Source organism: Salvelinus alpinus, chromosome 26 (assembly GCF_045679555.1).
Source record: "Salvelinus alpinus chromosome 26, SLU_Salpinus.1, whole genome shotgun sequence".
Taxonomy (NCBI): domain Eukaryota; kingdom Metazoa; phylum Chordata; class Actinopteri; order Salmoniformes; family Salmonidae; genus Salvelinus; species Salvelinus alpinus.
Window position 1 is genome coordinate 2053649 of NC_092111.1, and position 26368 is coordinate 2080016.

At 45.5% G+C, this 26368-nt stretch overlaps 2 protein-coding genes across 5 annotated transcripts; both read right to left on the bottom strand.

The window, feature by feature from the left end:
* Positions 1-4343: 4343 nt before the first annotated feature.
* Positions 4344-16842, bottom strand: znf687b (zinc finger protein 687b). Of its 4 annotated transcripts, XM_071367223.1 has the most exons (11): positions 16751-16830; positions 16047-16633; positions 13531-15915; positions 13031-13326; positions 12194-12378; positions 11586-11762; positions 11116-11278; positions 10574-10924; positions 7516-7628; positions 7140-7236; positions 4344-6915 (listed from the first exon to the last, which is right to left on the bottom strand). In XM_071367223.1, the coding sequence occupies exons 3-11, from the start codon at positions 15899-15901 to the stop codon at positions 6328-6330; spliced, it is 4341 nt and encodes a 1446-aa protein (XP_071223324.1). In that variant the 5' UTR covers positions 15902-15915; positions 16047-16633; positions 16751-16830; the 3' UTR covers positions 4344-6327. The 4 variants fall into 4 exon arrangements, with proteins under 4 accessions (XP_071223324.1, XP_071223325.1, XP_071223322.1 ...); XM_071367224.1 differs by lacking the exon at positions 16047-16633 and having other exon boundaries at positions 13031-13287; positions 16751-16842; XM_071367221.1 differs by lacking the exon at positions 16047-16633 and having other exon boundaries at positions 16751-16842.
* Positions 16843-17024: 182 nt separating this feature from the next.
* LOC139554436 (26S proteasome non-ATPase regulatory subunit 4-like) lies at positions 17025-25033 on the bottom strand. The gene is made up of 9 exons (XM_071367225.1): positions 24891-25033; positions 24522-24636; positions 24263-24349; positions 23934-24002; positions 19034-19249; positions 18815-18911; positions 18496-18630; positions 18142-18200; positions 17025-17889 (listed from the first exon to the last, which is right to left on the bottom strand). Exons 1-9 carry the CDS (start codon positions 24896-24898, stop codon positions 17716-17718), a joined length of 960 nt encoding a protein of 319 aa, XP_071223326.1. The 5' UTR covers positions 24899-25033; the 3' UTR covers positions 17025-17715.
* Between the last annotated feature and the right edge of the window lie 1335 nt (positions 25034-26368).

Sequence of the window (26368 nt, forward strand, 5' to 3'; positions counted from 1 at the left end):
ACTGAACCCTATTCCAACTAAACTACTGAAAGAGCCTGCTTCCTGTGCTTGGACCTCCTATGTTGAACATAATAAACGGCTCGCTATCCACCCGATGTGTACCAAACGCACTAAAAGTGGCAGTAATAAAGCCTCTCTTGAAAAAGCCAAACCTTGACCCAGAAAATATAAAAATATAAAAAACTATCGGCCCATATCGAATCTCCCATTCCTCTCAAAATCTTTTGAAAAAGCTGTTGCGCAGCAACTCACTGCTTTCCTGAAGAAAAACAATGTATACGAAACGCTTCAGTCTGGTTTTAGACCCCATCATAGCACTGAGACTGCACTTGCTAAGGGTGGTAAATTACCTTTTAATGGCGTCAGCCCCAGGATCTGCATCTGTCCTCGTCCTCCTAGACCTCAGTGCTGCTTTTGATACCATCGATCACCACATTCTTTTGGAGAGATTGGAAACCCAAATTGGTCTACACGGACAAGTTCTGGCCTGGTTTAGATCTTATCTGTCGGAAAGATATCAGTTTGTCTCTGGATGGTTTGTCCTCTGACAAATCAACTGTAAATTTCGGTGTTCCTCAAGGTTCCGTTTTAGGACCACTATTGTTTTCACAATATATTTTACCTCTTGGTGATGTCATTCGGAAAAACATCATGTTAACTTTCACTGCTATGCAGATGACACACAGCTGTAAATTTCAATGAAACATGGTGAAGCTCCAAAATTGCCCTCCCCTGGAAGCCTGTGTTTCAGACATAAGGAAGTGGTGGCTGCAAATGTTCTACTTTTAAACTCGGACAAAACAGAGATGCTTGTTCTAGGTCCCAAGAAACAAAGAGATCTTCTGTTGAATCTGACAATATTGACAGTCGTCTCGAATAAAACTGTGAAGGACCTCTGCGTTACTCTGGACCCTGATCTCTCTTTTGACGAACATATCAAGACTGTTTCAAGGACAGCTTTTTTCCATCTACGTAACATTGCAAAAATCAAAAACTTTCTGTCCAAAAATAAAAATGTATCCATGCTTTTGTCACTTCTAGGTTAGGCTACTGCAATGCTCTACTTTCCGGCTACCCGGATAAAGCACTAAATAAACTAAAGACTAGAACCAAAACATTTGATCATATTACTCCAGTGCTAGCCTCTCTACACTGGCTTCCTGTTAAGGCAAGGGCTGATTTCAAGATCTTACTGCTAACCTACAAAGCATTACATGGGCTTGCTCCTATCTTTACGATTTGGTCCTGCCGTACATACCTACACGTACGCTACGATCACAAGACGCAGGCTTCCTTACTGTCCCTAGAATATCTAAGCAAACAGCTGGAGGCATGTGAGAGACCCATGTGAGAGACGCAGACTCTGTCTCAACCTTTAAGTCTTTATTGAAGACTCATCTCTTCAGTAGGTCCTATGATTGAGTGTAGTCTGGCCCATGAGTGTGAAGGTGTGAACGGAAAGGCACTGGAGCAACGAACCACCCTTGCTGTCTCTGCCTGGCTGGTTCCCCTCTCTCCACTGGGATTCTCTGCCTCTAACCCTATTACAGGGGCTGAGTCACTGGCTTACTGGTGCTCTTCCATGCCGTCCCTAGGAGCGGTGCGTCACTTGAGTGGGTTGAGTCAATGACGTGATCTTCCTGTCTGCCCCCCCTTGGGTTGTGCCGTGGCAGAGATCTTTGTGGACTATACTTGGCCTTTTCTCAGGATGGTAAGTTGGTGGTTGAAGATATCCCTCTAGTGGTGTGGGGGCTGTGCTTTGGCAAAGTGGGTGGGGTTATATCCTGCCTGTTTGGCCCTGTCCCAGGGTATCGTCGGATGGGGCCACAGTGTCTCCCGACCCCTCCTGTCTCAGCCTCCAGTATTTATGCTGCAGTAGTTTGTGTCCGGGGCTAGGGTCAGTCTGTTATATCTGGAGTATTTCTCCTGTCTTATCCGGTGTCCTGTGTGAATTTAAGTATGCTCTCTCTAATTCTCTCGGAGGACCTGAGTCCTAGGACCATGCCTCAGTACTACCTGGTCTGATGACTCCTTTCTGTCCCCAGTCCACCTGGCCGTGCTGCTGCTCGTTTAAAATCTTCTGCCTGCGGCTATGGAACCCTGACCTGTTAACCTGTCCCAGACCTGCTATTTTTAACTCTCTAGAGACAGCAGGAGCGGTAGAGATACTCTGAATGAACGGCTATGAAAAGCCAACTGACATTTACTCCTGAGGTGCTGACCTGTTGCACCCTCGACAACCACTGTGATTATTATTATTTGACCCTGCTATGAACATTTGAACATCTTGGCCATGTTCTGTTATCTCCACCAGAAGAGGACTGGCCACCCCTCATAGCCTGGTTCCTCTCTAGGTTTCGTCCTAGGTTCTTCTCTTTCTAGGGAGTTTTTCCTAGCCACCGTGCTTCTATACCTGCATTGCTTGCTGTTTGGGGTTTTAGGCTGGGTTTCTGTACAGCACTTTGTGACATCAGCAGGGCTTTATAAATACATTTGATTGAGTATTATATGTTCAGTGTTTCTTTAATTTAAAAAAATATTTTAAAAGGAATAGTTTCACCATATTCAAATTTGAGTATATTTCATATAGCAGGGTTGGATGTAAAATGAGGGACAGGTGTAAATTAATCACTAATCACATTAAATAAATAATATTCAGAAATGACTGTCAAAGCAAAAATATAGCAAGGGCTTCACAATGATGGTGACAACTTGGATAAATATTAGGGTTAAGGGTTTTTGATCTTAAGTAGAAAAACATGGTTGTCTCATCGTTGTCGGTGATCAGACCTACCACTGTTGTGTCGTCAGCAAACTTAATGATGGTGTTGGAGTCGTGGTTGGCCACGCAGTCGTGGGTGAACATGGATTACAGGAGGGGACTAAGCACACACCCCTGAGGGGCCTCAGTGTTGAGGATCAGCGTGGCAGATGTGTTGTTACCACCTGGGGGCAGCCTGTCAGGAAGTCCAGGATCCAGTTGCGGGAAGTGTTTAGTCCCAGGGTCCTTAGCTTAGTGATGAGCTTTGTGGCACTATGGTGTTTGAACATTGAACATCTCAAGGATGATCAATGGAAACAGTATGCACCTGAGCAAAATGTTTAGTCTCATAGCAAAGGGTCTGAATACTTATGTAAATAAGGTATAGTTTTTTGTTTTATAAATTTGCCCCCAAAAATTTAAAAACCTCTTTTCGCTTTGCCATTATAGGGTATAGAATAAGGCTGTCGTGTAACAAAATGTAGAAAAGGTCAAGGGGTCTGAATACTTTCTGAATGCACTGTAGATGTGGATGACAAAATAATTAATACATGCTCAAATAGTGGTTGTGTTGTTCTCTCAAAGGTGCTCACCTGAACCCTGCAGTGTCTCTCAGCCTCTGCTTTCTGGGCAGGCATCCTTGGACGCCTACCTTTCTATGTCTTCTTCCAGATACTACCTATATGGCTGCTGCCACCGTCGGCCTGCATTACTATGGTAAGGGAATAAGGACAAAATGTAGAATATCAAAATATACAATACTAGAATCTAGTAGTGGAAAAAGTACCCAACTGACATACCTGCGTAAAGATGCCTTAATAGAAAATCACTCAAAAGTGAGTCACCAAGTAAAATAATACTTGAATAAAAGTCTAAATGTATTTGGTTTTAAATATACTTTAAGTATCAAAAGTAAATGTAATAGCTGAGTATCAAAAGTAAAAGTATAAATCATTTCACATTCCTTATATTAAGCAAACAGACAGCACCATTTTCTTTTTTATTATTTAAGGATAGCCAGCGGTACACTCCAACATAATTTACAAACTACGTACATGTTTAGTGAGTCCGTCAGATCAGAGGCAGTAGGGATTACCAGATGTTCTCTTGATAAGTGCATGAATTGGACAATTTTCCTATCCTGCTAAGCATTCGAAATGTAACGAGTACTTTTGGGTGTCAGGGAAAATCTATGGAGTAAAAAGTACATAATTTTCTTTAGGAATGTAGTGAAGTAAAAGTTGTCAAATATAAATAGTAAAGATACCTCTAAAAACAAATTAAGTGGTACTATAGTGGAGCTAGAGGGGGTACATCCAGAAAAGAAGAAAAAAACACCCTAAAAGGACAGACTTAATGGGACCATCATGTGAAAGGGGAGAATCCAATGGTGGCATTTGGGATTTTGAACAGTTATATCCCAAAGGACTGTAGTATAAGATTAGTGTCTTGCAAAGGTAGTACTGTTTGTGTCAAGATTATGAACAGAGGAATGTACTTCTGTATAAAATTGTTGTACATAATGTAAACTTACTCTAAAACAGTTCTATAACGCTTATTCAAAGACTGGACAGAAGTAAAGTTCTCCTTTACACACATTTATTTTGAAACGGCACAAAAACTGTATGGGAATTCAGCAAGCAGACTAGTCATAATGGAAAATAATAAAATGAAGCTTGTGGAATCATTATTTCTCTAATATAAATATATCGGGGCAAAATAAAAAAAAAGTCTTTCTTCACATGACGAGGTTTTTGAGACAGATACATAAGAAAGTGGGGTACAGCAAGCATGGATTCTGCAGTTAGAAAACAATCATACCAAAGAGATAAACGTTCGTACACATCATTAAATCACAATACAGGGCCTCCTGAGTGGCGCAGTGGTCTAAGGCACTGCATTGCAGTGCTAGCTGTGCCACTAGAGATTCTGGGTTCGAGTCCAGGCTCTGTCGCGACCGGGAGACCCATGGGGCGGCGCACAATTGGCCCAGCGTCGTCCGGGTTAGGGGAGGGTTTGGCCGGCAGGGATATCCTTGTCTCATCGCGCACTAGTGACTCCTGTGGCGGGCTGGGCGCAGTGCACGCTGACACGGTCGCCAGGTATACAGTGTTTCCTCCGACACATTGGTGCGGCTGGCTTCCGGGTTGGATGGGCGTTGGGTTGTGTTTCGGAGGACGCATGGCTCTCGACCTTCGCCTCTCCCGAGTCCGTACGGGTGTTGCAGCGACGAGACAAGACTGTAACTACTACCAATTGGATACCACGAAATTGGGGAGAAAAATACAACAAAAAATAAATAAATACAGCCCCTCACATTTTCCCTCTACTTAATTGTGAGTGACAATATAGCTAGCTACTTTCCATAAAAATGTTTCAAATTGAAAAAAAAATGTAATACAATTGTTACGAGTACAAATACTATACTTAAATTCACATTTTCGTAAGAATTAAAACCCAAAAGCTTTCTTTTAGTGTATAAGATGTATTTACAGCACAACATACACCCATGTGCACCACAGGTGAAATCTCTCGTCCCAGCTACAATTTTGACGACACAATGTACCACTCAATAAGACGGGTTACAATAATCTATGCAACCTCATCTCCTACAGAAATGTGTATGGAACACAGATATAAATCTCACCTTTCACTGTCTGTGGCATCCATTTCAAACTACTTTTACCATTTCATCTTGATATAAGATTGGTGGCAAATGACTCCCACAAACAACAACAATAATGTGTTTCATATAAATAAACAGAACAATGTTATTCGTACTTAAAATCAGTGTTTAAAACTCTCCAAATACTCCTTTTTTGTTTCAGATACTTCTAAGGTTACTGATTTGAGAACAGTTTTATCCAGCCCTCACTAAAGAGATGGACCCATAGAAACTGATCTAGGACCAACCAAAGGAGTGCTTTCTTTGTACAGTGTCTCTGTGTGGATGTGAGTTTGACAATGCAATGCAAGACAGACAGAATACCTTTCAAGACACATGGCTCGGATAAGGAAATTAGTAAGAAAAAAATACAATACAGAAGGAAGGAAACGCATGTAGAAAATATAGTATGGTTCACATGAAGATACAGAGACACAACAATATTAAAAGCAGAAAAATAATAAGTAGATGATGGACACATATGGCTTATGTAAATGCTATGATCAGGTGGTCTTGACCCTCAGAACTCCCATCCCCATGCGTGTCCAGTCCACTGCTCAGTATGATGCTCAGCATGCGAGTATAACTGCACAGTTAGTGACAAAGAAACACAGAGCTCAGTTGGCTCAAAACAGCACAGAAGTAGATCTGGGTCTGCTTTTATCCATCTAAATTCAGCTACCCAAGAATGATTCCAAGTCAAAACCCCTCATCTCCCAGGCCTGTCCGTCACTCCGAGGCCTCACCCCTCCTCTCCATACTGGGGCTTGTCCGGCTCTAGGGTGAAGTTTCCCAGAGTTACAGATCTAGGATCAGCTTCCTCTCCTCCAATCCTAACCTTAAACATTAGTGGGGGAAATGCAAAACTGACCCAGGATCAGCATCTAGGGGCAGCTTCAATCTACTGGGGCTTGTCCGTCTTGTGGGCGGTGATGAAAGCCATGCCGTGGGTCCTCAAGTGGGTGTTAAGGTCGGAGGCCCTGTTGAAGCGCCGCCTGCACACCCTGCAGCTCATACTCCCCTTCCCGTCCTCTCCCTCCAGGGGGGAGGAGGGTGAGCCGTCCGGGGAAGAAGGGGTGCGCGGCGGCCTGCGATCGGACTCCCCCTGGGGGTCTCTCACGCGGTGGGTGATGAAACGGTGGCGTCCCAGGGAGCCGGCCGAGGCGAAGCACACGCCACACTGCAGGCACTGGAAGGAGGCGGCATCGGCGCGATGCTGCGGGATGTGGCGCTGGAACTCGGCGGCATCCTCTGTGGCAAAGCCGCACGGCACGCAGTGGAACACGTTGTCGGCCTCCTCGGGCTCGGGAGGCGCTGACGCTCGAGTTCTCTTCACGGGACTGCAGCCCTCCTCGCCCCCCTCCTCTGTGGCCTCTCCGCTGTCCGTGCCACCCCCTTCCTCGTCCCCTGGTGGACCCCCCTCCCCGTCAGCTTCAGACGAGCTGCCTGGTCCCTTACCCGGTGCTGAACGCTTCCTGGTCTGAGGGCCCTGCAGGGGGACAGAGGGGCGATGGGAAAAAGAGAGAACGTTCAAAAAGCCTTATCTTGATTTTTGGTTTAACATATTCAGATCCAAGTCACTACACAATGGGTAACATTATAGACCAAAGTTGCAGAGAGCACACAGGAAACAAGAGTACAGTTGTCCAATTATGACTGAGACTGAAATGTACCCCCACCAAGTAATGGAAAGAAGAATGGATTCTAACTGACCTGTCCGTCAGTGGATCTGACCCCGTGATGATGGACCTGGATATGCTTCTCCAGTATGAGCCGACTGCTGAAGGTCCGCTTGCCCTCGGTGCAATATCTGCAAACACACAAGTATGTATACACAGAGGCTCTGAGGATGCTGTACACTTTACCTAGGTGGGCTGATATTAGACTGAACATAACATTCTAAATGTCCCTGCTAATTGTCTTGTCCCATCCACTCTTACAGACATTTTCAAATATAATATATGCCATTTAGCAGAATGTATGGGTGGTCCCATGAATTGAACCCACTATCCATGCTCTACCATCTGAGCTACAGGGAACCAAATAGGGTGCTTTTGTGGATGTATAGATGAGTATGGGGTTCACTCACTGGCAGTGGAAGACTCTCTTGTTGCCCTCGTGGATGACCCGTACATGGCGCCGCAGGCTGGAAGAGGTGCAGAAGGAGCTCTCACACACACGACATAGGAACTTCTTCATAGCCTACAGAGGCAGATACACAAGGAAATAAGAGAGGGTGAGTCCTTTCGTAACCTCCCTGTGTGTGACATTACACTTCGAGCATACACATTTTATTTACTGTATAACAGATTTTTTTCTGCCTGGAAAAGTGAGGCAAGCGAAGAAAATAAAAACAAATCAAGAAGTCGTAAAAATACTAAACCTTGGTACAAACACCTAGTGACCTCAGCAAGAGATTTTAGCCTTTTGGTATAATGGTTTTGTAGTGACAGCCACAGGGACCAAGGTTTGAGTCCCAGTCAGGGTACCCTCCTAATTAACTACATTGGTGTCAGGTGTTGATTAGCATCACTGAAAGCCTGTCCCAGCTGAATTAGTCAGACATTTTCCATAATTGATAATATACACTCAGTGTACAAAACATTAGGAGCACCTTCCTACTATTGAGTTGTCCTCTGAACAGCCTCAATTCATCAGAGCATGGACTCAAGGTGTTGAAAGCGTTCCACAGGGATGCTGGTTCATGTTGACTCCAATGCTTCCCACAGTTGTGTCAAGTTGGCTGGATGTCCTTTGGGTGGTGGACCATTCTTGATACACACGGGAAACTGTTGAGCGTGAAATTACCCAGCAGCGTTGCAGTTCTTGACACGCTTAAACCGGTGCGCCTGGCACCTACTACCATACCACGTTCAAAAGCACTTACAACTTTTGTTTTGCCTATTCACCCTCTGAATGGCACACATACTGTACACAATCCATGTCTCAATTGTCTTAAGGCTTGAAAATGATTATTTAACCTGTCTCCTCCCCTTCATCTACACTGATTTAAGTGGATTTAACAGGTGACATCAATAAGGGATCATAGCTTTCACCTGGTCAGTCTCTGTAATGGAAAGTGCAAGTGCTCCTAATGTCTTGTACACTAGGTGTATAGCATTCTACTAAAGTAATCAGACTTATTTTTTACTACACTGCTCAAATAAATAAAGGGAACACTAAAATAACACATCCTAGATCTGAATGAATGAAATATTCTTATTAAATACTTTTTTCTTTACATAGTTGAATGTGCTGACAACAAAATCACACAAAAATTATCAATGGAAATCAAATGTATCAACCCATGGAGGTCTGGATTTGGAGTCACACTCAAAATTAAAGTGGAAAACCACACTACAGGCTGATCCAACTTTGATCTAATGTTCTTAAAACAAGTCAAAATGAGGCTCAGTAGTGTGTGTGGCCTCCACGTGCCTGTATGACCTCCCTACAACGCCTGGGCATGCTCCTGATGAGGTGGCGGATGGTCTCCTGAGGGATCTCCTCCCAGACCTGGACTAAAGCATCCGCCAACTCCTGGACAGTCTGTGGTGCAACGTGGCGTTGGTGGATGGAGCGAGACATGATGTCCCAGATGTGCTTAATTGGATTCAGGTCTGGGGAACGGGCGGGCCAGTCCATAGCATCAATGCCTTCCTCTTGCAGGAACTGCTGACACACTTCAGCCACATGAGGTCTAGCATTGTCTTGCATTAGGAGGAACCCAGGGCCAACCGCACCAGCATACGGTCTCACAAGGGGTCTGAGGATCTCATCTCGGTACCTAATGGCAGTCAGGCTACCTCTGGCGAGCACATGGAGGGCTGTGCAGCCCCCCAAAGAAATGCCACCCCACACCATGACTGACCCACCGCCAAACCGGTCATGCTGGAGGATGTTGCAGGCAGCAGAACGTTCTCCACGAAGTCTCCAGACTGTCACATGTGCTCAGTGTGAACCTGCTTTCATCTGTGAAGAGCACAGGGCGCCAGTGGCGAATTTGCCAATCTTGGTGTTCTCTGGCAAATGCCAAACGTCCTGCACGGTGTTGGGCTGTAAGCACAACCCCCACCTGTGGAAGTCGGGCCCTCATACCACCCTCATGGAGTCTGTTTCTGACCGTTTGAGCAGACGCATGCACATTTGTGGCCTGCTGGAGGTCATTTTGCAGGGCTCTGGCAGTGCTCCTCCTGCTCCTCCTTGCACAAAGGCAGAGGTAGCGTGGTCCTGCTGCTGGGTTGTTGCCCTCCTACGGCCTCCTCCACGTCTCCTGATGTACTTGCCTGTCTCCTGGTAGCGCCTCCATGCTCTGGACACTACGCTGACAGACACAGCAAACCTTCTTGCCACAGCTCGCATTGATGTGCCATCCTGGATGAGCTGCACTACCTGAGCCACTTGTGTGGGTTGTAGACTCCGTCTCATGCTACCACTAGAGTGAAAGCACCGCCAGCATTCAAAAGTGACCAAAACATCAGCCAGGAAGCATAGGAACTGAGAAGTGGTCTGTGGTCACCACCTGCAGAACCACTCCTTTATTGGGGGTGTCTTGCTAATTGCCTATAATTTCCACCTGTTGTCTATTCCATTTGCACAACAGCATGTTAAATTTATTGTCAATCAGTGTTGCTTCCTAAGTGGACAGTTTGATTTCACAGAAGTGTGATTGACTTGGAGTTACATTGTGTTGTTTAAGTGTTCCCTTTATTTTTTTGAGCAGTGTATATTGAACTGCTTCAGCTTTTATTTAGCTGGAATTGTACATTTAACACATCTCCCACTACTGTAATCATACAAATATTTTTAGACAGCGGAAGCAAGCACACCCTGTCTTCAGGAAATGTACCTATTCTAGGTTAGTCAGATGTATCTTACTTTAGAAGTGTTCACTGCATGCTGACTAGCATCTATTTAGTTGCAATGCCCAAATCAACTTAAAGTATCTACAAAACAAGTTTAACGGCAACATAATCCAAAAGAAGGGCTACTAAAACAATCCCTTTTCATTTTTGCGATTCACAAATGATTGATTCCCGTGATTCAATTCACTGAGTTCTTACCGAATCCCAACTACTACAATAGCGAAGCGAATCATTCAATTTGTCTTCTCTTTTTTACAATTAATTACATTTGTATGGCCGTACCTTTCCATGCTCTGTTTTCATGTGAGAGATGTAGTCGTCGCTCTGTGTGAAGCTCTTCTGACATTGCTGGCAGCTCCATTCTGAGGGGGTCCCACGATGGCTGCCTGCCTCCATAGAACTAGACTGATTCTCAGGTTTCTCATAGTCCTCATCCCCCTCTTCCTCTCCTTCCTCCTCCTCCTCCTCCTCTTCTTCTTGGTCTCGGCCCCAGTCCTCTCCATCTGAGTTGTCTGTTTTTTCAGAGGGCTTAGATTTGGGGGGGGGGGGGGTGGAGGGGTTGGTGGGGGCTGTGGCAGGGGCGGAGGCATCGGATTGTCCCTCCTGTTTGACTGACAGCCCTCTGTGAGCAGTCTGGACAACAGTATAAGAGGAAGTGAGAGGAATGACCAATCAGACAAGAGAAAAGTGAGAATGGAAGACAACACTGTCAAATGAGCGAATATAAATTACTATTTACCATCAGGGGATTGAACAACTAACATATCACTTTCCTTTACTGCAATCATATGTTTCCCTGTGAGTTAGAATGTAACTAAACAAACCTTTATGTGTTCCATCATGGAACCTTTCTGCGCGTAGAGTTTGGTGCAGTCAGGACACTTGAACACATGCACTTTCTGCTTGGCCAGGTGGGTGTCGAAATGCATGTACAGTAACGGTTTCTGGGTAAAAACTGTATCGCACATCACACACTTGTAGATCATTCTGCAAATACAGAGAAAGAGGGAAATAGTGGCGTGAATGTAGCGTTTTTATCAGGGCTCAAATTTGGACAAAAACTGAGACGTGCTTTAAAAATACACTAAACCAGTGTTTCCCAATCCTGGTCTTGGGGACCCAAAATATGCACATTTTTGTTTTAATACACATGAACACAGTTGAATTAAGTGTGTTAGTGCTAGAGCACTAGGACAAAAACATGCACCCCTCTGGGTCCTCAGGACCAGGATTGGAAAACACTGCTCTAAACCTAAAGAGACATAACATGGTTCAGTGACTGTGGGGCACTTACTTGGCCTGTCCCCCGGTGAGGGTGGGGTGCTGGGTGCTGATGTGTCCCTGTGCACTAGGGGCAGACTTGAAGGCCATAGGGCAGCTGGGGCACTTGTGGAACACCTCGCAGTGGGCCGTCTGGATGTGGGACTTGATGGAGTTCAGACCTCCGAAGACCACCTGGCAACTGGAGCACCTGGGGGGATGGATATGAACAAAAACAAAATGTTAAACACACTGGTTTAGTCGTGGTTGTCAATGATGCTAATAGAGTGTCCATTGACAATTGGGTGGCATGTAACTACGGCGAGAATCTTCAACCGCAAAAGTGTCTTTTCACAAAGAATGTTATCTGTGCGTGAGAGGCATATTTGCATTTGAGTATTGTAGTTATCGCTCACTTGTACATCCACCTGACAATGCTGCATCTAAGCAGTAGCTTGTGGAATGTAGACATGCGTGTATTTGGAGCACGTTTGCATATCAGTGCAGATTACTTACACACTGAAAAAGGCTGCTAAGCCGAAACGTCTGTATAAGCTAGTGAAAATACTTTTTGCAACATCCTTCGTGTGCAGACCTATTACATTTGCTGCTGACTTATCAGTGCAGACACTATCTCTTCACCTGTATCCGATGCGGCGGGCGAAGTGCAGACAGGCCTCCTCCAGGTGGGTCTGGAAGCTGGCCTGCCGGGCGATGCCCCCACACTCTGGACAGACGTGGGGTGCCCGGTGCTTATGAATCCTCTGGTGAGCCGACACACTGCACCAGTTAGGCAGCATCATGGGAGGGGAACACAGGGTACAGGTCTGGGCAGGAAGATGAGCGGGAACAGGTTTAACAATTTACATTTAGTACACACAAGAGGCATTAATCATAATTAGTTTTCATAGTAAACATTAGCAGCATCATGGGAGCGGAGCACAGCGTACAGGTTTGGATAGGGAGGAGAGAGGGGGAGAAAAGGTATAAAAGTTGACTACGGCATACAACTATGAATACACTACTACAAAACTTCTACTAATATCAAAACTAGTATTGTGTAATAAGACAGTCATCACCCACATGTCTTGGAAGGGGGAAGGCGAGTTAATAAAAGCATTTTGAGCCATTACAAATGACTTGTTTTCATAGTAAACACTAGTATTATGTAATAGTATTGACTAATACATAAAGTAAAGGAGGCCATTAAACATATTAAAGTGGTTTCCCAAACACAGATTAAGCCTAATTCTGGACTAAAGGGCATGTTCAGTGGAGGTTCTCCATTGAAAGTGTTTCTTAGCCCAGGACAATGCTTAATCGGTGTCTGGGAAACCGCTTTAATATGTTTAATGGCCTGCTTTACCTTAGTTAATACTCATTCAGTCATTATACATGACTAAGCTTGACACTAGTAGTTCGTTACTAGCCTATAAGTAATGCACACCCATACTTCAGGCTCTATATCAAAGCACTCACCGAGTTGGGGGTAGCTCTGATCTGCTGGAAGTGGGTAACCAGCTCGGCCTTGCCAGAGAACTGGGCCTGGCACTCGGGACACTTGAAGTTGTGGTACTGCAGCACCTCGCCCTTCTTGCAGGGGAGGGGCATCAGTGCCTGGGGGCTCTGGAGCGCGCGGCGGACTGGTCTCGGCTGTGCGGAGGAGGGAGACCGTGTGTCCTTCAGTGGGCTGGAGCTGGACGATACGGCGGGGACTCCGGACGTGGGGGAGGAGACTGGGGGAGGACAGGAGATTGAAGAAGGGGAGAGCATGCCTTGTCAACAAAGCAAAGCAAGAACACAAAGAAGATGGAGGTGAATTGAACTTACTGACCACATCCTGACAGAAATAAAGCATTGTTTGTGAAGCCACATTGTATGTGTTCTAAATGGCTTTTATTTTTTTGGCACTACTTTTGTCCAGAGCCCAAGAGACGTAGCCACTGTCACTAAAAACTATTCCGAAAGACACGCCTTACCGATGGGTGTGGTGTCCTGCTGGCCAATCATCTGCTCCACGTTGACGGGCCTCATGACGAGGTGAGAGCACTGCATGACCAGCCCGCGTTCCTTATGCTCCCTGGCGTGGAGCAGCAGGCTGCACTTGTTAAAGAAGGCCAGCCGTTTGGCACAGTGGTTGCAGGTCACTTCGATGCGCAGCGAGCGCCTGTCGTAGTGACGGGCCAGGCTGCGCTCTAGGGCGAAGGCGTCGCCACATTCCAGACAGCGGTAGCCTGTGGCAGGCAGCGGAAGCCCCCACTCTGGGGGCGGTGGAGCCGAGAGGTCGGGTTTATAACTGGGCAGCAGGTTCTTGCTGTTGAGGATCTTGTTGAAGGCCTCCACCAGGCTAGACTGACTGCGGGAGATGACGGCACCCGTACTGTTCACAATGGAGGCAGGCTTGTTTGGCTGGTGAGTGCCGGCTAGGACGCTGGCGGTGCCTCCGTTAGCTGTTTTAGCACCAACAGGACGTACGCACAGCCCACCAGTGGCTACTGAGAACTTAGGAGAGGAGACAGAGGGAGCGGCAGGCAGGGCGGCAGATTTAGTGAAGCTAACAGCAGTGGCAGATACCATGGCTTTGTCTGAGGCAGCCATCTTGTTCTGAGCCTTGGTTGCAGCAACTAGCATAGCGCTACTGGCTGCTAGTGTAGACACAGGTAGTGTGTTGAGGCTCTTTACTTTCTGCGGCTGGGAGTCTACCATACGACCAGAGGGAGTGTCAGGCTTCCGGGACCTGTTGGCTGGGACCTTGCGCCCCCCTTGATGAGCTTTGCTGGGGTCCAAACCCTTGGCTCCGGCAGCACCTGCTTTGGGTGCGACCCTGGTAACAGTTCTGGTGATTCCACCAGAGGAGGTTTTGATGGTCTTTATCCGCACTTTGAGGGGCCTGGCAGGAGCCGGAGGCCCTCCTGGAATTGAGGTGCCACCTTCGGTGGTTGGAGGTTTAGACTTGCCATCATCCATCTCCATTTTCTCCTCACCTGTTCTTGCACCCTCTTCCTTTCCAAAATCTGCCTTGCCATCCATAGCCTTCTCTATTCCATTCCCCACCTCCATCTCCTCCTCCTCCTCCTTAGGCTCCTGAAGGTCTGAGGGGGGCGGTGTGGAGGCTACTGCAGGACTGGAGCACCTCTTGGCAGTTACTGGTGATGTCGATTTGGGTATCTCTGGCTCAGGACTTTCAGGCGAGTCCCGCTCTTCTATAACATGCTCTGGGTGTTTGTCTTCCTGTGGTGGACTCTTGGTGGAGCCTGACTGGGGAGTTGAGGAGGTCACGCTAGTGCCCGAGGGAGTATCCCCTGGTTTGGGGTGAGCTGCCGATGAGGCCATGGGATGGGTGGAGTCAGAGATGGCAGCAAGGGATCTAAAACGACGTGCCAGTTTAGGAGGGGTGCGGGAAGGGGAGTCAGGGGGTTCCTGGATCAGCAGCGGGGGCCCTAGGTCCGGATCGGAATCATCCTCCTCTGAGTCTCCTGGACTAAATAATGCCGGGCCGGCTTTAGGTGCCCCGTTAAATGGCTGAGATGAGTGCAGCGGGTGTGAGGAGAGGGCGGATGACGGAGACAGGAGCAGAGGCTTGGAAGGCGGGAAGAAAGGAGAGGACAGTCCAACTGACACTCCTGGGACAAGAGGAGCAGACTCGACAGATGAAGAGGAGGATAACGACGCTTTGCCCTCATCTCCTCCTCCTTGGCCCGTCTCTTGCTGTGTATGCTGCTGCTGCTGGTAGTGCTGCTGCTGTAGAAGCTGCATCTTTCTCGCCTTCCCTACAGGGTCTCCCGACCCCTGCACCATGAGAGGCTTCAGTCTGTTGAATATATTGCCAACCTGCTTGGCAGATTTAGTTGATCCAGCACCGCATCCTCCGCCCTCTGAAGCTGTTTTGGGGGTACACACGGACCACGGCTCCCCATTAGATTGGGCATGAGCCTGGGTTAGGGGCGGGGTCACACCAGAGGCCCCAAACCCATTGTGGTTGAGTGGTTCAGATTCCGCCATGCCTGGGGTACAGGCACCGAGTCGTGGACCCACAGCGACCCCAGCAATGCCGTCCATAGTGTCCTGGTCTGTGTCCCCATCCCCTCCATCGATGGTGTCGGGTCGCACACGGTTCTTTACAATAACGCTGACAATAGGAGTGTCAGCCTGGGGGTCTGGGGGGCTAGGTGGTCTCAGAGACGGCCCTACACCAACCCCACCGTCTGGCTTTCCCAGAGGAGCACCGCCTGGCCCATGTGGGCCCTCAGCCTCATCAGGAGCAGACTGGATGGCCTCTTTAGCGTCAATGTCGGGAATGTCAAACGCTGCCAACAGGTCATCGAAATCTGGGGTCTTCATGTCCCCCATGCCGGGACCTAATCCTGCAAGACAGAGTACACCAAGTGGACAGAAAATGAGTGACATGATGGCACGATAACATCCTGTGTTTCTCATTGTACCTAAATCATGTTTACAAAAGTTGTAATAAAAAGGGATATAATCCTTCATGTACCTGTTCAGTAAATATAACTAGCTACCTAGTTAATACCTAGGCAAGCTAGCTAGTTAGCAGCAGATCCATGTCGATGAACAGAGCAAGATTTATTTGACCCGAGCAGTGGTAGTTAGGACTGTTCCGACACTAAGATTACTAGCCAGCTTCTCAAAGTATTGCATACAGTAAACATTGCGGGTAGGGGGCTATGTTGCCTAGCTAACATGAACACAATACCGTTTCTGAAACAGACAGATCGCGTTGTCTACGATTATGTCAACAACTAGCTAATGCTAGCTAGGTAAAAGCTACAACATAGCTAGCTTACTATAGCTAGCTAAGAAAGAAATGCACTTCTGTTGATCTGTTTAATAGTTTAATTCACTGAGTGAGGACATTCAATGCAGCTTTTGAGATGCCTTACATATGGAATAACCTGCAATGGTTTCACAATGATGAATAATTTAACACCACAAACGTCTTGCAGCTGTGAGTTTATTTTCGGCTTCCCCTTCATCATATTCAGCCAGGCTAGCTGGCCAATGAGCCCAAGCAGCGCGAGGGTTCCTTTAGCGGAGGCCATTGTATCCATTCATAACGGGTTACTGGGGAATAACCATGCACTATTGTCAATAAAATGATCTTATGGGTTGATCATTGTCACTGTGGACAATTGGTGGGACCGGTATTTTCAATCTCAATTGCACATTTTGATTGTTTACCTGGATCTGTGATTCCCGACTATAGTCTCTCGCTCCAGACGAAGAGCCCTTACTTCCCGTCACATGATGAAAAGAGGTCCTATCAGATCATTGTATCGATGCAATTATTTTTTTTACTACCGATGCCACAAAAATAAGTTGTCAAGGGAATGGTGCCACATACGAACACATGTGATTTTTTACATTTCTAAATGGGACACTAAACTGGTGTCTACAGTTTGTATATAATAACACCAGATATGATAATTATTGCCACAGATCACACATCTCTCAATTCAATTTCAATGTAAGGGCTTTATTGGCATGGGAAACATGGTCTCTTATTAAAACGTTCCTATTCTAGCTATTTGGAGTTGAGGGTCATAAGAGAAAACATTCATACAAACAAGCTTCATCCATCTTTTTTATTGCAACAGAAAAAAAAGAAAGAAATGAAAGATGGATACTGTTTAGTTTACAAGCTTGGGGACATGTCATTAAATGCCACTTATAATGCCAGTTAGCGAGTAAGTCAGTTAAGACAGGGTAAATCAGTGAGAAACCAGAAATTATGTCTATTACACTGAGATGATATGCTGATAAGAAGATCATATCCAATTGAATGGCAGTAAAGACTGGTGGAATCCCAGTTTGGTCTTACTGTTGTCTGATCTATTTGTGTGTGCTTGTGGGTTTCTTGTGGATATTGTCGACAGTCCGTCATCAGTAAGTCATATCATGCATTAGTGTCCGTCCAACTGTGTTCCTGTATGTAACCTTGCATTAGTCTGTCAGTGTCAACTACCCTATATGTGTCATGTCTTGGTCTGGTTGTCCATGGTTTCATCTGAAATGGCACCCTATTCCTTATAGTGCACTACTTTAGACCAGTGTGCTGTCAAAAGTAGTGCACTATTTAGGGAAAAGGGTGCCATTTCGGACGCAGACCCATGGGTGTCATCAATCTGTCTGTCTGTTCCCATTCCTCATTTCTTCTTCTCCTCGTCCTTCTTGCTGTTAGGCTTGGGTGGGCCTGTCTGGGAGGCCAGGGAGCCCATGGCGTTTCGGATGGCCTCATTGTTAGGGTCGACGCCTGGCAAGTTCTCCAGAACGCTCTGGAGGTACTCTGGGTCCTGCATTACATCATAGTCATCGTACTCCTGAGGAAGAGCCACAAGGCACATTGTTAATGAAGGGCACTGATTGTATATTCTGTTTATTGTTGTCAGAATAATTTCATCAGGTCAAATTCCTGGTACCTGTAAATATACTTGGCAAATAAAGGTGATTCTGATTGGATGGGAGATAGAGAACATACACAATCAAGAGAGAGCACGTTTCATAAAATGCAGCTGGGAATTCTTTGCAGACCGATACCACACATGAATGTATTGATCATGCGAGTTACCTACCTTGGCAGTCTCAGTGTCCATGGGGGCACCTGTGTCCATAGCCATCACATCTCCATACTCTGATCACAGGGACGGGTTGGTAGGGAGTGGAGGGAGAGTCAAAATCAAATAGAATGTATATCATATGGAAAATCGATATGTATCTGGCAATGGTAAGTGGCCGCATCTGTCCCTTTGTTTTGGTTTGCAGTGCGTCAGTCTGGGTCATTGGTAGGTCCCAAGCTTTGAATCAAAAACGGTTTAAAAAAAAGGACCTACAATCACTTTTTAAAATCACCCACACAGCTAACAAGTGTATGTGTGTCAGTGGGTGCTATTCAGAAAGCATGAGTGTGGATGGTGATTATAACCCACCTTCTCCGGCCAGGGAAATCTGCATGGCGTATGCAATCTGCTCCTCCTCTGTCATATTGCTGCAGTCAGGCAGCACTGTAGCTCCACCAGTCTCAGGCTGAGTCACCGACATCTTTAGCAGGGCCTCCTCAGATTCTGAGAGCGAGCGAATTGGTCAATTAAACCATCATACAGTACAAACATCAGTATTCTCTTCTTTTATACCCTACATACTTTAGAAATTAGAATGGTTAGACATTTAAAAAAAAAAATACATCAGACAAGGGATACAAAACCTACTCACTAGAAAGACATCTATCCCTACCCTCCATCTCCTTACCGTACACTGTGGTGACATTGGCTGCAGAAGCAACAGCCACCTGGCGAGCCTCCTCCTCCTGCCTCTGTCTCTGCTCCTCCATGGATACACGCAGAGCCTGAGTAGATGGGCACAGTTAGAGGCCAGGGAAACAATAATACAGCTGGTAACTCTGGTTCACTTGACTAAGTCACTCTGGATAAGAACACCAAAATGTTTTTTTAACTATTGCCTTCTTACCAGAGCAAGCTCGGGGTCAGCGCTGGGGTCCACGCCAAAGTCAAAGTCGCTAGCGCCTAGGCCCATCATGGAGCCTCCCTCTCCAGCCAGGATAGGGGAAGAGAGCAAGGCGTCAGCCAGGCTGGGCCCTGGGGGTACAGTCACCAGGCGGGAGCCCATCCCCTCCTTCCCGTTCAGAGTGTTGATGAAGGCGGTCAGCTTCTCTGTGTTGAACTCCTGGAGGAAGAGAGAGACAACAGAGAATATGGGAAAAGGGGAGGGAGAGCATGAGCCATTCAGGAGTTAATACTTGCCCTCAGATCAGCCTCAATTCGTTGGGGCATGGACAATACAAGATGTCGAAAGTGTTCCTCAGGGATGCTGACCCACGTTGACGCCAATGCATCCCACAGTTGTGTCAAGTTGGCTGGATGTCCTCTGAGTGGTGGACCATTCTTGAAACACACAGGAAACGGTTGAGCGTGAAAAACCCAGCAGTGTTGCAGTTCTTGGCACAAACCGGTGAACCTGGCACCTACTACCATACCACGTTCAAAAGGAACATAAATATTTTGTCTTGCCCTTCATCTACACTGATTGAAGTGGATTTAACAAGTGACATCAGTCTGTCATGGAAAGAGCATGTTCTTAATGTTTTGTATACTCCGGTAATAAATACACATACATGACCCAAAGTATGTGGAACCCTGCTCGTCTAACATCTCATTCTAAAATCATGGACATTAATATGGAATTGGTTCCCCGTTTGCTGCTATAACATCCTCCACTCTTCTAGAAGGCTTTCCACTAGATGTTGGAACATGCTGCGGTGACTACATTCAGCAACAACAGTATAAAAGTGAGGTCGGGCACTGATGTTGGGCGATTAGGCCTGGCTCACAGTTGACGTTCCAATTCACCCCAAAGGTGTTTGATGAGGTTGAGGTCAGGGCTCTGTGCTGGCCAGTCAAGTTGTTCCACACCGATCTAGACAAACCATTTCTGTATGGACCTCACTTCGTGCACGGGGGAATTGTCATGCTGAAACAGGAAAGGGCCTACCCCAAACTGTTCCCACGAAGTTGGAAGCACAGAATAGTCTAGAACAGGTATTCCCAGGGGTACACGCAATGCCGTCGGGGGCACGCCAAATAAAAAGGTGATTTTTCCCCCCCCTCACATTTTCAAACAGTACATTTATATTTTCCAACGGGGCTATACATTTGGGTGAGGTTTTTCTCTCTCCTGAGCAGCCTCGTTTCACTTCCGCCAAAAAGTTTTACCATCCAGTGTTCAGCGAAATAACAACACAATGTCAAATACAGGTATCCTAGTCACATAATTAACATTCAATCACATTAACCGTTACTCTCTCGCAGAAAACCTTTACTCTTGCGCAGACATTTAGAAACATGACAATTTGAAAAATAAGCCACGGGAGTTTGAGCAAGAATAAAGACCACTTTCAAGTAGTAAGACATGTATAAAAGCAACATATACAATTAATAAGAAGGAGATAGAAGTGTCTTATATAGTGAGCTACAGAGTGGCTAGGACAGGCAAGCCCCATACTATTGTGGAGGACTTTATTCTTCCTGCTGACGCAGATATGGCTGGGAAAACTATACAGACAATGCCTTCATCAAACAACACTGTTTCACGACACATCAGTGACATGGCAGGAGATGTTTTGAAACAATTACTGCTTCGCATACAAGCCAGTGAATTATATGTGTTACAGCTGAATGAGTCAACAGACGTGGCGGGCCTGGCACAGCTCCTGGTATATGTCCGTTACGTTTATGGGGGGGTCAATTAAGGATCCTCTTCTGCAAACCACTGGAAAGCAGGACAACATGAGAGAATATTTTTAAATACTGGATACCTTTGTGACATCAAATGGACTTTGGCGGTCAAGATGTGTTGGTATCTGTACTGATGGCGCAAAAAAACATGACAGGGAGACACACTGGACTGGTAATACGCGTGCAAGCAGTTGCTCCCGACGCCACTTGGGTACACTGCAGTATCCACCGAGAGGCTCTTGCTGCCAAGGGAATTCCTGATAGCTTGAAAGACGTTTTGGACACTACAGTGAAAATGGTTAACTTGTGTGCGTCTGCTCGGCCATGGAAACCCATTTCACGAAGCTCCCGGCGAACAGTACTTGTGCTGACGTTGCCTCCAGAGGCAGTTTGGAACTCGGTAGTTGCAACCGAGGACATATTATTTTTTGGCCTAGCACTTCACGGCTGAGCAGTTGTTACTCCTAGACGTTTCCATTTTACAATAAAACGGACTTCCAGTTGACTGGGACAGCTCTAGCAGGGCAGAAATTTGACAAACTGACTTGTTGGAAAGGTGGCATCATATGACGGTGCCACATGGAAACTCAATGAGCTCATCAGTAAGGCCATTTTATACACCTGTCAGCAATAGGTGTGGCTAAAATAGCTGAATCCACTAATTTGAAGAGGTGTCCACATATATACAAAAGTATTGCAGCACAAATAAATGCTTCACAGAGTTCAAGGTAACAGACATCTCAACATCAACTGTTCAGAGGAGACTGTCTGAATCAGGCCTTCATGGTCGAATTGCTGCAAAGAAACCACTACTAGAGGACACCAATAAGAAGAGACTTGCTTGGGCCAAGAAACACAAGCAATGGAGATTAGACCGGTGGAAATCTGTCCTTTTCTCTGATGAGTCCAAATGTTAAATTTTTGGTTCCAACCGCCTTTATGAGAGGCAGAGTAGGTGAACAGATGATCGCTGCATGTGTCGTTCCCACCATGAATCATGGAGGTGTGATGGTGCTATGTTGGTGACACTGTCAGTGATTTATTTAGAATTCAAGGCACACAGCATTCTGCAGTGATACGCCATCCCATCTAGTTTGCGCTTAGTGGGACTATCATTTGTTTTTCAACAGGACAATGACCCAAAACACACCTCTAGGCTGTGTAAGGGCTATTTGACCAAGAAGGAGAGTGATGGAGTGCTGCATCAGATGATCTGGCCTCCACAATCACCTGACTCAATCCAATTGAGATGGTGAACGGATGAATTGTACAGCAGAGTGAAGGAAAAGCAGCCAACAAGTGCTCAGCATATGTGGGAACTCCTTCAAGACTGTTAGCAAAGCATTCCTCAAGAATCTAAAATATTTGTTTAACACTTTTTTTGGTTACGACATGATTCCATATGTGTTATTTCATTGTTTGTCTTCACTATTATTTTACAATGTAGAAAATAGTAAAAACAAAATAAAAAACCTTGAATGAGTAAGTGTCCAAACTTTTGACTGGTACTGTATATATGTAGTGCATTCAGAAAGTATTCAAACCCTTTGACATTTTCCACATTTTGTTACGTTGAAGTCTTATTCTAAAATGTATTAAATAGTTATTTCCCCAACTCAATCTAAACACAATAACCCATAGCGACAAAGCAAAAATAGGTTTGTAGAATCTTTTAGCCATTTTTTTTTCTTCAAGTTAATGAAATATCACATTTAAGTAAGTTTTCAGACCCTTTACTCAGTACTTTGTTGAAGCACCTTTGGCAGCGATTACAGCCTTGCGTCGTCTTGGGTATGACGCTACAAGCTTGGCACCCCTGTATTTGGGGAGTTTCTCCCATTCTTCTCTGAAGATCCTCTCAAGCTATGCCAGGTTGAATGGGGAGAGTCGCTGCAGAGGTCTCTCCATAGATGTTTCGACAGGGTTGAAGTCCGGGCTCTGGCTGGGCCACTCAAGGACATTCAAGAGACTTGTCCCGGAGCCACTCCTGCATTGTTTTGGCTGTGTGCTTAGGGTCGTTGTCCTGTTGGAAGGTGAACCTTCACCCCAGTCTGAGGTCCTGAGTGCTATGGAGCAGATTTTCATCAAGGATCTCTCTGTACTTTCCTCCATTCATCTTTGCCTCGATCCTGACTAGTCTCCCAGTCCCTGCCACGCTTCACCGTAGGGATGGTGACAGGTTTCATCCAGACATGATGCTTGGCATTCAGGCCAAAGAGTTCAATCGTAGTTTCATCAGACCAGATCATTTTGATTCTCATAGTCTTGGCAATAAAGACGGCTGTCATGTGCCTTTTATTGAGGAGTGGCTTCCGTTTGGCCACCCTACCATAGAGGGCTGAATGGTGATTTGCTGCAGAGATGGTTGTCCTTCTGGAAGGTTCTCTCATCTCCACAGATGAACTCTGGAGCTCTGTCAGAGTGACCATTGGGTTCCTGGTCACCTCCCTTACCAAGACCCTTCTCCCCGATTGCTCAGTTTGGCACGGCGGCCAGCTCTACAGCTCTCTAGGAAGAGTCTTGGTGGTTCCAAACTTCTTCCATTTAAGATTGATGGAAGCCACTGTGTTCTTGGGGACTTTCAATGCTGCAGACATTTTCTGGTACCCTTCCCCAGATCTGTGCCTCGACATAATCCTGTCTCGGAGCTCTACGGACAATTCCTTCGCTCTCACATGCACTGTTAACTGTGGGACCTTTGCTTTTCCAAATCATGTCCAATCAAGTTGTAGAAACATCTCAAGGATGATCAATGGAAACAGGATGCACCGGACCTCATTTTCGAGTCTCATAGCAAAGGGTCCAAATAGTTATTTTTAATACATTTCCAAAAATGTCAAAAGCATGTTTTGCCTTGTCATTATGGAGTATTGTGTGTAGATTGATGGGGGAAAAAGTTTATTTAATCAACTTTAGAATAAGGCCGTAAAGTAACAAAATGCGGAAAAAGTAAAGGGGTCTGAATACACTGTATGTATACACACACACACACACACACACACACACACACACACACACACACACACACACACACACACACACACACACACACACACACACACACACACACACACAATGGCTCATTAAAAATATTGGCATAAGGAAACCATTCTTACCGCTTCCCCAAAATTTATAATATCCACATTGACCTTCTCTTTCTTCAAGCGCTTGGCCATTTTTACAAGCTGTGGGGGAGATAGATTGACAGGAACAGAAGCAGAGGGTGAGAAAAAGAGAGAGACAAGTAACCATGGTGACAAGCTGCATGTCTATTGTTGAAAACACTCAATACACTACCTTGTGTGGGACCAGCCATACTGTACATGAATTTCACAAGTACTTTATACAGATATTATGTGACAGAAAATGGTACCATTGTGAGAAAAATGATCAAAGTGAGAGAAATATATTTTTTAGAGAAGATACTGGTAAGTGGCAAACTCACATCCTTGTCATTGTCCTCCACAGGGCTTCCTATAAAGGCAATGATCCTCATCTTGTGGTTCTTCCCTTGTCTGTGCTTTAGGGCCAGCTATATAGACACATGGATGGAAACCCATTATGCATGAAACCCATAACACACACCCACAAACATTAGCCTGCTCAATTGCACACTTTGTGTAAACTCAGAATATTGAAAATAAAAAAAGGATTTGGCATATGACATTTTCTAAGAAATGTTCTGCAGGGGCAATGACACTCACATGGGCCACCCGGATGCCAGTGCAGAAGCAGATCTTGCCTTTGGGCTGGATAGCGTGCAGTTTGGACAGGATGCGGCCCGCATCCGGGGTCAGTGTGGTCAAAACCTCACAGTTACTGCAGTCAAGCATAAAAAGTCCAAAACAAAAAGCATTAAAAACAGGGACTTTGTCTGAATGTCAGTCAAGGCATCAGCTTGCCATCTAAACACCACTATTTGATGATAGAGGATTAATTTTACAGGCCACACAGTTCAATTTGTCTCAGGCTCAATGTTCATATGAAATAGAATAGTTCCAGAATTGTTATTTTGTTCTCCCAATTCTGTCAGACAACTCATGTTTTGAACACACAAAAAAACACAAGCTTACTTAGCCATCGAGATGAGGCCGACATTGTTCTCTGGGTTTGCCCGAGTTTTGGAGTGACAGACGATATTGACGGCATCTTGCTGGGCTTATAGTCTGGTGGGCAGGAAGTCTCCATTGCGCATATACTCACTATTGTCCACACTGGCGATGAGAGAGGGACATAAATGAGTCTGACTGAAGAACATAGGATTATCAGAATGGTTAATGCTGCTATGTAGAGCTGGGACAATAAACTGTAAATTATCAACACTGACCACTTAACACAGGCATTTTGCCTGCCTATACTAGAGAAATTTGAAATTAAATAAGTGTGCTAATATGGGTTATTTGTTAAAGGTGCAATATGGAGAAATCGCTTGGCCATTTCCTGGTCGGTAAAATTAAAATAATTTGCCTAATTTCAGTTTATGTGAGAAAACAAGAGTAGAGAATAATTCTACCGCTGTGAAATATCTTTTCAATAACCAAAAATATTGTATTTTCAAATGTTTGAATCTGGTGTAAAGCTCAACTAAATTTAAGAATGGGAAGAATAGAAATAGGGCACATACAACAGATCTACCACTTCTTAGACTTGCTTTCAATGAGAATGAAAGATCTATAACTCACATTTCTTGAATTTTGGTCAAGGTCGCCCAAAAAGTTACATGTTGCAGCTTTAAATCAAATCAAATCAAATCAAATTTTATTAGTCACATACACATGGTTAGCAGATGTTAATGCGAGTGTAGCGAAATGCTTGTGCTTCTAGTTCCGACAATGCAGTAATAACCAACAAGTAATCTAACCTAACAATTCCACAACTACTACCTTATACACACACACAAGTGTAAAGGGATAAAGAATATGTACATAAAGATATATGAATGAGTGGTGGTACAGAACGGCATGGCAAGATGCAGTAGATGGTATAGAGTACGGTATATACATATGAGATGAGTACTGTAGGGTATGTAAACATAAAGTGGCATAGTTTAAAGTGGCTAGTGGTACATGTATTACATAAAGATGGCAAGATGCAGTAGATGATATAGAGTACAGTATATACATATGAGATGGGTAATGTAGGGTATGTAAACATTATATTAAGTGGCATTGTTTAAAGTGGCTAGTGGTACATTTTTACATAATTTCCATCAATTCCCATTTTTAAAGTGGCTGGAGTTGAGTCAGTATGTTGGCAGCGGCCGCTAAATGTTAGTGGTGGCTGTTTAACAGTCTGATGGCCTTGAGATAGAAGCTGTTTTTCAGTCTCTCGGTCCCTGCTTTGATGCACCTGTACTGACCTCGCCTTCTGGATGATAGCGGGGTGAACAGGCAGTGGCTTGGGTGGTTGTTGTCCTTGATGATCTTTATGGCCTTCCTGTGACATCGGGTGGTGTAGGTGTCCTGGAGGGCAGGTAGTTTGCCCCCGGTGGTGCGTTCTGCAGACCTCACTACCCTCTGGAGAGCCTTACGGTTGTGGGCGGAGCAGTTGC

Coding starts and splice junctions, on each gene's coding strand:
- znf687b (XM_071367221.1), bottom strand. CDS start 15,901: ATGGGGGACATGAAGACCCCAGATTTCGATGACCTGTTGGCAGCGTTT. Junction 7,629..10,573: donor TGAAAACAGAGCATGGAAAG/GTACGGCCATAC, acceptor CTGCCTCTGTAG/GCTATGAAGAAGTTCCTATG. Junction 6,916..7,139: donor TCAGATCCACTGACGGACAG/GTCAGTTAGAAT, acceptor GTCCCCCTGCAG/GGCCCTCAGACCAGGAAGCG.
- LOC139554436 (XM_071367225.1), bottom strand. Junction 18,631..18,814: donor CAATGTCACCACAGTGTACG/GTAAGGAGATGG, acceptor GCTCGCTCTCAG/AATCTGAGGAGGCCCTGCTA. Junction 18,201..18,495: donor GATTTCCCTGGCCGGAGAAG/GTGGGTTATAAT, acceptor CCCTGTGATCAG/AGTATGGAGATGTGATGGCT.